The sequence below is a fragment of the Trachymyrmex septentrionalis genome, unplaced genomic scaffold, assembly GCF_001594115.1.
Source record: "Trachymyrmex septentrionalis isolate Tsep2-gDNA-1 unplaced genomic scaffold, Tsep1.0 scaffold89, whole genome shotgun sequence".
NCBI lineage: Eukaryota > Metazoa > Arthropoda > Insecta > Hymenoptera > Formicidae > Trachymyrmex > Trachymyrmex septentrionalis.
Genome location: NW_017306081.1, coordinates 81,827 through 92,193, shown reverse-complemented (window position 1 = coordinate 92,193; position 10,367 = coordinate 81,827). Strand labels below are relative to the sequence as shown.

At 30.5% G+C, this 10,367-nt stretch overlaps 1 protein-coding gene across 1 annotated transcript in view; it reads left to right on the top strand.

The window, feature by feature from the left end:
* The window catches only part of LOC108755586 (acetylcholine receptor subunit alpha-like), a 307,465-nt gene that overhangs the window by 288,994 nt on the left and 8,104 nt on the right, over positions 1-10,367 (top strand). Inside the window, exons 9-10 of the mRNA XM_018498684.1 lie at positions 7,454-7,600; positions 9,339-9,494. Of these exons, the coding sequence (XP_018354186.1) occupies positions 7,454-7,600; positions 9,339-9,494 (303 nt within the window). The remainder of the gene's footprint in view (positions 1-7,453; positions 7,601-9,338; positions 9,495-10,367) is intronic.

The window sequence follows — 10,367 nt, the reverse complement described above, 5'->3', positions numbered from 1 at the left end:
TACAAAAACAAATTACATATTTTATTATTATTTAAAATATTAATATTATTTAAAATAAACTATTTTATTTGAATTAATACCATAATTACTATTATTTCTTAAAATATAGAAATAATATTAAAATAAAAATTGTATTTTTTTTTATATGTGTCCATAACAAATATGCTACTGCCAATCCTAGAATGTGTGACAATCAATATAAAGTTAATTGTCGCACATTTTCGCAGCTTTATTTAAAATTAAATAACTTATTTTTATGATATGATAAATTAACGATAATATTTTTTTTAATACTTAAAGGATGTAGATATATTATAACGTACATAATATTTCAAAATCAGACATTCACTTTTTTCTGAAAATTATGTGCAATAATGTGCGAGGAGCCCTATGACATACTGCGTTCCTGCGTACTCCGACGCAATTTGATTGATCAACTTTAACAGGCTTTCTACTATAAGTCATTATCTAAGTTTTAAGTCTTAACCATCAGAAATTGACCAATCACAGTTGAATATGAAAAGAATAATTGATTATGATTGGTCAATTTCTTATGGCTTAAAACTTGAAGCTTAGATAATGACTTATTGTAGAAAGCCCGTTATAATTAATAACATGATAAATAATAGCTATAGTTTGAGCAAAAATTGGGAAAGGAACTTTTAGTTCAAAATTTCATCCTCCTTTATTCCCAAAAATATTAATTGAGTTATCCTATATATATATGTATATATATATATATACACATATGTATACACATATAGTATATGTATTTAAGTTTTGATTTAGATTGCATATATTAAAATTTCTCAGAATGTCTTAAATATTATACTTTTTCTTTATACTGAAAAAATAATGTCTTATAAATAGCACTATTCATATTAATAAAAATGACTTTGTTATTTAAAAAATAACATTATTAACGATATAAATACGTCATGCTTTTACGTTAATAACATTTCATTTGTTTCAATAATACTGTTATTGTTAATTAACAACATTATTTCCAATTAAAATAATGCTTATTAATATATGTATTATTTTATTCAGTGTATGTACAATATTAATGGATTAACAAAAATTAATTAATTAGATCAAAAAGAAAATCTCAATAATTAATACGTTAATAAAAAAATTGAAAAGTTTAAGAAATTAAATTTTAATACTTTATTTTTTGGAATTTAATAATGATACATTTTTTTATCTTCTGAAATTCTTGTTAACATATAAAATACTTTATTTTGTATATCACGATAAATTCAAACAAACGCTGAGACTAATTATTATTATAGTGCTATATAAAGTATTAGCGCACAATTGCCTGACCGGAAGTTTCAAAAGATCAACTTTTTTCTTACGTTAACACAGCGAACAATATGGCTCGCAAAGTGTGCCATGATTCTCAAGGTGCTCGCCTTCGATAGCATAACTTTAATCGCTCTTCCGTATCTTCAGGCGAGATATAACGAAACGACAAAAAGTGGAGTATGCGACACTTATCTGTTCCCTCCTCCTGCTTTTTCTTCCGGAAACTTTGTTGAAAAGGTTGAGAAGCATCTCATGGTCCCGTGCCGCGGAAACTTGCCGTTGCAGTTCAACCAGGCGCAACGCCGTAGGTGCCTTCCCTTCCGGTCACTTGCCGGTCTACGTGCTCGAGTTACGTGAACGGCTTTTTCGAACGTGATTACGATTCATGCGGTCGTCGCCCCGAAGATGAACGATCGCGAGACAGTACGTGCTGGTTGCACGTAAATTCGCAAAGTGGGTCACAGATCTACGAACACGGTCCGGGAAATCTCGCGAAGAAATATTTCGATTCACCAAAAGGACGTAGAGTTTGCGACGAAGAAAACGCGCGAACGTCGGAAGTGTGCCGGTGTAATGCATCATACAGATGTAGGTTACATCCTGCTTGGCCCGACTTAGCTGTACAGCCCTTTGTAGCTTGGTAGTTATGACTCCGTTCACTTCTGAAAATATATCGCTTGTCCCGGTAGGTGTAATCAGTTTTTAAATTGTATATTTCTGCAATTTTTTCTTCATCTTATCAAATTTTCGAGGATCGCATTATATATAGCATAAATAACACTAGTTTTTAATATTTTATGCGAGAGCACATGCATATGAAGACAGTTTTATGGCGGAATTTTAGCTAATATTTATCTATGATATAGCATTTTTTTTTTCAAATAATTTGGGTGATGAACAAAGCAGGTATTTCTGCTAGAATTTGATAATAATTGAGAAATCAGGGGTATTAGAACTGAACAAATACATTTAGGCGACTACTGTTAGTCACTTCTACTATATACGTGAAATCAAAAGTTTAAAGTCATATAAAATAAAACAAAAATTTAACACTTTATATTTTCAATGAAACTATTATATATATTATATTAGAAAAAAATGTCTTTTTTTTCTCGGAGAAAATCGAACCTAACGAAAATATTTTGATAGCAAATTCAAACTCAGTGCCTCAAAATACATTTTTTTTAAATGTTTTCTTTTTTGCACTAAAAATTATTTAAAATTTCTAAACTATAGTGTAATTATGTGCATAAAACCGCGGCCATAGATGCATATTTCATAATACAGTGCACTTTGTTGGACAGGAATAAAGAAATATGATTTTTAATTAATATCGCCAATGTGTAATAAATAACATCCAAGAAAATTGTATCGTATAAATAATTTACTAATGCTTAAGTAATACTAATACTATAGTTTTGTGGGAAAATTCTTTTTACTCCTGATATTCCGCAATTATTGTACAATTTCACGCTTACATCTCTTAACTCAGTATCTACTTTTTCTCCTGCGATCTTTCACATTCATTCTTCATAAAAACTTCCTCTTTGTGTTTCCCTTCTTTCTCTATATTTTTTTATAAAGCTTTCTCAGACCCTTGCTTTTCCGTCTAGCGCAACATTCTTTCTTCATGACTGATGGCCAACGATGATGAAGCGACTAGGAAATTTGTACGACGTCGTTTTCTTAGCATGACGCAGCTGATTCACAGCGAAGATCGAAAATGCTCCCTTTGGCACACGTGCGTTTCACTGAAGAAACACACTTATACGATTTTGTTTTCTATGTTAAAAGAGCTTTGCTCAGCAAAGCATATGAAAGCATAGAATTATTTAGTTCTTTAAGGGCAAGAAGTAGTGTAATTTCTTTAAAAGTTTAAAATATATGGTTATTTTTATTGTCGAATCTTCTCAGTGGAAATATAAAATATTTTTATTTAAATGCAAAGTATGTACATTAGCATCAAAAATGTTAACTAACAAAACGTGCACAATGGCGCGAGTGGAAGAGAGCATATTTCTTCTTCTGAGATACATACTAGCAAATGCGAGCAATCCGACTACGCGCATCCGAGACTTAATGGTCCTTTCCTCAGAGAATCGGTAGAGGAGCGTCCTGCGATTTCACGATTCATTCCACGTCCGCGAACGTCTTAGAACAGCGAAAGGCTTTTTACTCCTCGGTAGCTCTCGAATTTGCAATATTTCTCTGGATTACGCGGCCAAGACAGGCCAGGACGAGCGCGAGATGAAGATTGCTTACCTCTGAAGCGGATTTGATCTTCAATGAGAGATAAAGAAGGAAAGAAGAAACTGGTTAAGCGTAACAACCAGCAGCCGTCGCGAATAATTATTTCCAAGAAAATATTTGATATTCGAGCTTTTTGTTAAAGAATGTTCTCTTCATTTCATGAAGCTATATTAATGAAGAACACCTCTTTTTAATGACATAATTTTTGGGCAATTTATGTGTGCTATTATATGCATTATAAAAGTTTTTCTTAATTAACAAAAATTTCCAAAATGTAAACTAACATGGAATAAAAATACTATGTTAAACCTCATGTACGTAATTAATATAATAATAATATATTATTATAGTTATAATAATATAACTATAATAATCTTATACATTGTTAATAAACAGCATTATTATAAAAACGGAATTAATCCCCTCAAGCAATTGTCTTCTTAATGAATAACAATTATTTTACGCATCCTAAATACTTTCCTTAAAAATGTATGAAAATATAATGGCCAGAATTGAATTATAGGACTTCTCCAGGGAGAAAATTTAAAAATAAAATAATCGGAGCGTGAATATGACACCAAAGCGTTTAAAGTCCACCGATTTGGAACTTGAAAGCGAATCTCGAGTGTCGGCCATTATCGACGTGGAGGACATTGAACGTGTTTCCACGGGGCGATATAGTCTCATGCTTTAAGACGCACCCTGGTCGAATCAATGACGCGATCTACTTGGGCAACGAAGAGAGAAGCGACGAATCTCCTTGAGAACGAGGGAGTCAGCAAATTGGCGAATTGGGCCGACAGCATGCGGGCCGTAGTTTGAGTGGAAGCCACGTGTCTTTCCATGTATGTGTACAGGCGTAGGCGTGTGTGAGAGAGAGAAAGAGTGTCTGTTTGTATGTGATGGAAACCTCCTAATAGCTTCGGACGCTGCAAGGATGCAGTAGGTGTGACACATTAATCAGTAGCAGCGTTCACAGGAGGTTGGACTCCAGCCACCCGTGGAGCTGAATCCTAAGATATACAACGTGTCTCGCTTAGGTGTTGCGCACTTCCCGTGATTGCGGACGTTGCAGAACAAATAGAAAAGAATGCTTCTCGTTCCAGAGCACCAGATATTGATAGTTCTTAAGCTATGTGCGATTGAAGGCTTAAAGAATTATATGTTAGAGGTGGACATTGCGCACAATTTCGTGAGAGTAAAGTAGCAGTAACACATTTTTTTATTTTTTAATTATCTAATTTGAAATAACATTACGTATATTTTTAAAAAATTTTAACTTGAAATTTAATGCGCAATACATTAATATAGAAAATTTAAAAAATTTGCGAAATAGTGTTTTTTATTTCTAAAATAAGAAATTTTTTAAGTGTTACAAATAAATCTTAAATGGTGATATAATCCATAATATATTAATGTAGAAAATTTAGAAAAATGTATGGAAAAAAAAGAAGTTTTATACATTATTATTTCTAAGATAAGAGATTGAACTTCAAAAGAATTTATAATCGTGAAGAAATGCGCAATGTCTGCCACTTTGAATATAGCGCCAAATTTCTCATCTCACTGGAATTTCAAGAGGTTCACTTCGTCCTTCTTAGATCGGCACCATAATAAATTTTCGTTTAGATGTGTGCGGGATTCCGCGCGTGACATCCTTGGCATTAGCTTGGTAAACGCATCTTCGATCCAGGTAGTAGATTATCTATACAATTGCATACATATTTCTGCATACATAATTTCTGCTTTTTATCGAAAAAGAAAAGATTTCTTGAATTTTTATTATTTTATAATTTACTGAAATTGATTTACAAACAAAATATTTGGGACGCGTGTAAGTTTTAATACATGACAATAAAATAAAACGTAATAAAATAAAACTGCGTGTCCAGTGCAGGAGTCGGATATTTTCTTTAATTATGTTGTAAAAAATTATTTATAACAAATATTCTTCATAATTTTATATGATTTTAAGTTATATAGTTTTATTCTTCGGATTTCGACCTTTAAAATGAAAAAAAAATTATTCAATTAGGTATTAATATTAAACAAAAGTACATTAATTTTAAGTATACCGGATACACGAATACCAGTTAAAGAAATGGTGCTGTACATATGTAATACCGATGAAGATTAATATTTTATGTCGTAAAATAAAACATAAAAATGATAAAAGTAATTAATATAAAAATCTTATATAATAACTATTATATAATAACTATTTTATTAAATATTTAATATAATAAATGTTCTTATTAATTTCAACAAAGCTCACCTTGAAATTAATAATGTTTTAGTAATGGAAATGTCTTTCTTGTCACGTCCCGTCGTTCAAGATTACACGTTTAGAACAAAGATAGCAGCTTCGAAAACGCCTAATACGTGAGCATTATGGCACATTTTGCAGGGATGACTAACGCGGTCGTCGGGCATGATAAAAAGCGAACAGACGTGAGGATCGAGAATTTACGTCGCTGCGGCAACGTAGTTCGAACCGAAATAAATGGTTTGAAGCCAGTCAAAGGAAGTGGGTCCAATTTAAACCGTGACCTGTCTCTCTCTCTCTCTCTCTCTCTCTCTCTCTTTGCCCAGTCAGGATCTTCCATCGCCGAATAGGTTATGAATAGTCTCATGAGATTTACATTTCGTCCTGCTTTGAAGATCAATTATGATTGTACGTTATGGCAATTTGCCTCCGTTTGCCGGGATAAACTTGCAATAATCTAATGACTGATTTCTAGGACACTATCATAAAACAACAAAATATCGCAATTTACGAAAGAGCTTAAATAAAACACACACAAACGCGCGCGTGCGCGAGCGCGCACATCACTTTGGAACGCAGAAATGGAAATTTTATAAAATTTCCGTAAGCTGAGAATTATATAAGTTGAAAATAACTCGCAAACCAACATTTTCTTAGAAATTCTCGATATTATTTTCTGTAAAGGGATCTAATCTACTTAAAACTATATAAAAGAGCAATATACATAATAGTAGATATGTTATAACTTAACATTAAGTAACAAGCGTTTCTTGCTCACTTAAGGATCAAGTGACTAAATTATTACGAAAACAAAAAAAATAATAAAAACCAAATATTTCAATATAAAGAACATATTTATTAAAAAATCAAAATATTTTTTAGAATCCTATTTTTGATTTAAAAAAATGTAATATTGATATAAAAAGAAATAACTTTCTTTCTTTAATAAAAAGTAAAGTTATTTTTTCTTTTTTTCAAAGTTAATATCACTATATTTAAATAACAAGATTCTTTACATTATCGTTACATTTAAAAATTTTGTGTAATTATAATAATAGTAACTTAATTATAATGTATACACATTAAGCTGCGTTTAGACACATTATCCGAGTGCTTCCATACATTGTTTTATCCTTATTGCTCACTCAAAAAAAGGTAAAATGATACGCAGAGATATTCGGGTAACGTTTCCAAACAGCCTAGGCTAGCAACTCTAGAAATTAACGGGGATTAAAATCTCCATCGTAATGAAGCGGTATTTATTAAAAATTTAATTAACTTTCCTACATTAAGCGTCATAAACAATAACTTTGTAATTAGTTCTAATTATCGTTACCATGTAAAATAGACATAAAATGTATTAATTTGGTAATTAGAATAATTGCGAATTTCATGCGAATAATTAACATTTTTATACTAATTGCATTATTATGCGTAACAGTTTGTCATCAAATTACATTTGATCAATGGAGTATATTATTTAAATTGTGGAGGATAAAAAAAAGTAAAATCTCGTAAATAAATACGTAATACGTAACGACAATTAAAATATACTGCAAAGCAAAAACACACTTATTTAATACATTATTTATAATATATGATTGATCTCTGTCTCTTTATTTTTTTCAGTATTTGCGTTACCGTCGTTGTTCTCAACGTTCACTTCCGTTCACCACAAACGCACAAAATGGCACCTTGGGTGAAAAGAGTTTTCATACACATTCTTCCACGACTACTAGTCATGAGAAGGCCTCAATATAAATTTGAAACTAGCAGGTTGGTACTACATATGTAAAATTACAGCATATTAGAGGAGTCACCGGCATACCACTTTGTTTTTAGACAATATTTCTTAAGCAAAAGGTAAAAATAAAACTTTAAAAACATAAAAACCAACTAAAAAGTGTCTTCTATTAGATAATATAAGCAATTTTTATAATACCGTTTACAATTTTGCAATAATTAATGTTTTCATAAGATAAGCAAAAATGAACATCTGACAAAATGGGCTCCAAAACTGATATAATAGGCACTAATGTTACGTATTCCTATTCTTTTTCTTTTACAGGAATTATTTGTATAAAGTATTGTATCTACAAATGAATGTATATAAGATTTTCCAGATCTTTTTTACTTCATTATAAAAGATTTTTATTGAATTATATACATATTCCCATACAGCACAGAAGATTGAAGTAATATTGCTGCAATGTTGCAATATTGCAGATAGCAATGTAACATTGCAGAGATGTAAATAATCAATATGCCTGCAAAATGTCATTAATATGCTTGTAATATTCCAGAAACGTTGCAAAACTGTAATTCTTTAATTGTTACAATAATAATAATATAAAAATATAATCGGATTATTTTAGAGTCTTCGTAAGAAATTTATCCAAATACATTACATTTCAATATTGTTGGACGTATCGTTGCAATATAAAAAGCGAACATCTTAATACTGTTGGAATCTTGCAGCAATGATTCAGCAATGTTTCGCAACCATTATGCAATATTGCAATGTTTCTGCAATCTTTCTTCTTTTGTGATGTATGATTTACTTTATGCTGTTCTGCAAGATAAAAATATGTAACGCGATAGTTTTTCAAGAATTTTTTTACATATACATGATTGCCTTCAACTCCAATAGAGTTATTTAACCCTACAAAGCAACATTATAAAGATTAAGTTAGTTCATGGATTAAGTTAGTTCTGTTTTACAGAGAAGTGTGGCAGTTTACGCCGCGCCCTAACTTTAAATTTAAAATCGTATTATGAAAAAACTAAGAAAAAAAATAGAAATAAAACTGATTTAGGAAACTACAACAACAATATTTAAAACGACGTAATATTATCAATAATATAATCACTATTATTTAACCTATGTAATTTGCAAAAGAAAATCATAAGAATTTTATTTTCGCATTTGTAGAATTTATTTTTATATAATTTTGATATAAAAACAAGCCATAATATATGAATTATGAGTTTGTACTTATTTATTTAGCTAAACAAATTATGATTATATTAATGTTAATAAAGTGCAATAATTAGTTTCTAAAAAATAAGGAGGTGTTATTTTAGAAGACCTATGTCAGTATCGGCGACTTTTCTCTACTCAAAAACATGTGAATTTATTATTTATTCTTATTTTCTTAACTATCAGCGTGATAAAATACAAAGTTTCCTTAATTTTTATTTTAATCGAGGGAAATTTGAATTTCAAATTTTTTATCAATATGTTTAGTATTAAAAATTAGAAAAAATGTAGAAAGTATGAAATGTTCATGAAATCTTAGTAAATCGTTATTTTTGCGTATTATTTCCGAGGCGCTAGTGATAACAATCTCAATCAGGGATTTCATTACGCGAGATTGCGCCGTAACAATAATGTTATACATACTTAGCACGATTATATCTTATATTCTCTGAGATCGCACCGCCAGCTAGTCCGTCGTTTTCCAGAACATGGCACCCGCATTAAAATTCCGGGCCCAATTGTCTATGTTTGCAGGTACACTTCCGGCAGAGTGCTAATGAGAACCGTCAGAGGAAAGGAGAAAACTTGCTATTATCCTTACTCGTCGACTCAGGAAGACAGTGAAGAACATCTCACACCCAAAAGATTCCATAGCCGTCCTCCATCAAAGGAAGATCTCTCGCCTTCCAGGTATTTACGACAATACAGAATACTTCTACTAATTAGCTTTGATCCTTATATTATCGTTGAGATTTATTACATTTATTACTTAATAACCCATTAATTTGTTGAAAATACTTGTTTGTGTGTGCGTGCGTGCGTGCGTGCGTGCGTGCGTGCGTGCGTGCGTGCGTGTGCGTGTGTGTGTGTGTGTGTGTGTGTGTGTGTGTGTGTGTGTGTGTGTGTGTGTGTGTGTGTGTGTTTACAAATGTACATTGAAAATATTTTCTTGTCCAAAAAACTTACATAGATAAAATTATAATTACAACAAATAAAAAAAAGGGCTACGAGCCAAACAATAACATTTAATGTTCAAATAACAAACATCTATTTTGACAACAATTATGTCATTTTCAATATATAAATAAAAATAAACTTAATTTTAAACAAGTGACCATTTAACGGCATGTAACTATAAAAGAAATAGTAATTAACATGATTTGTTAATTTCTCTTAGATGATGCCTCTTATAAATATCTGTCGTCACAGTTGGTATGTAATTAAGTTTTATAGTCATTTGGTGAAATTGCAGATAATAATCAAGAAATCTGTTAATGGAACACAATATAACTTAATAAAATTCAATATACAGTCATAAAAAAGTCGCAATTAAAACAGTTACTGATATATAATAGTAAAGTATGTCCTTTTAAAATGGTCCGAATCGAATTACAAAAAATACACAATTTAAAATAATATAATTGAGAAAATATAAAATCACAAGAAGAACTAAACTATGCATATAGTTATAAGAAAGTCGCAATTAAATTATAACTAATACTAATATACAAAGAATAATAACAATATATATATATATATATATATATATATATATATATATAT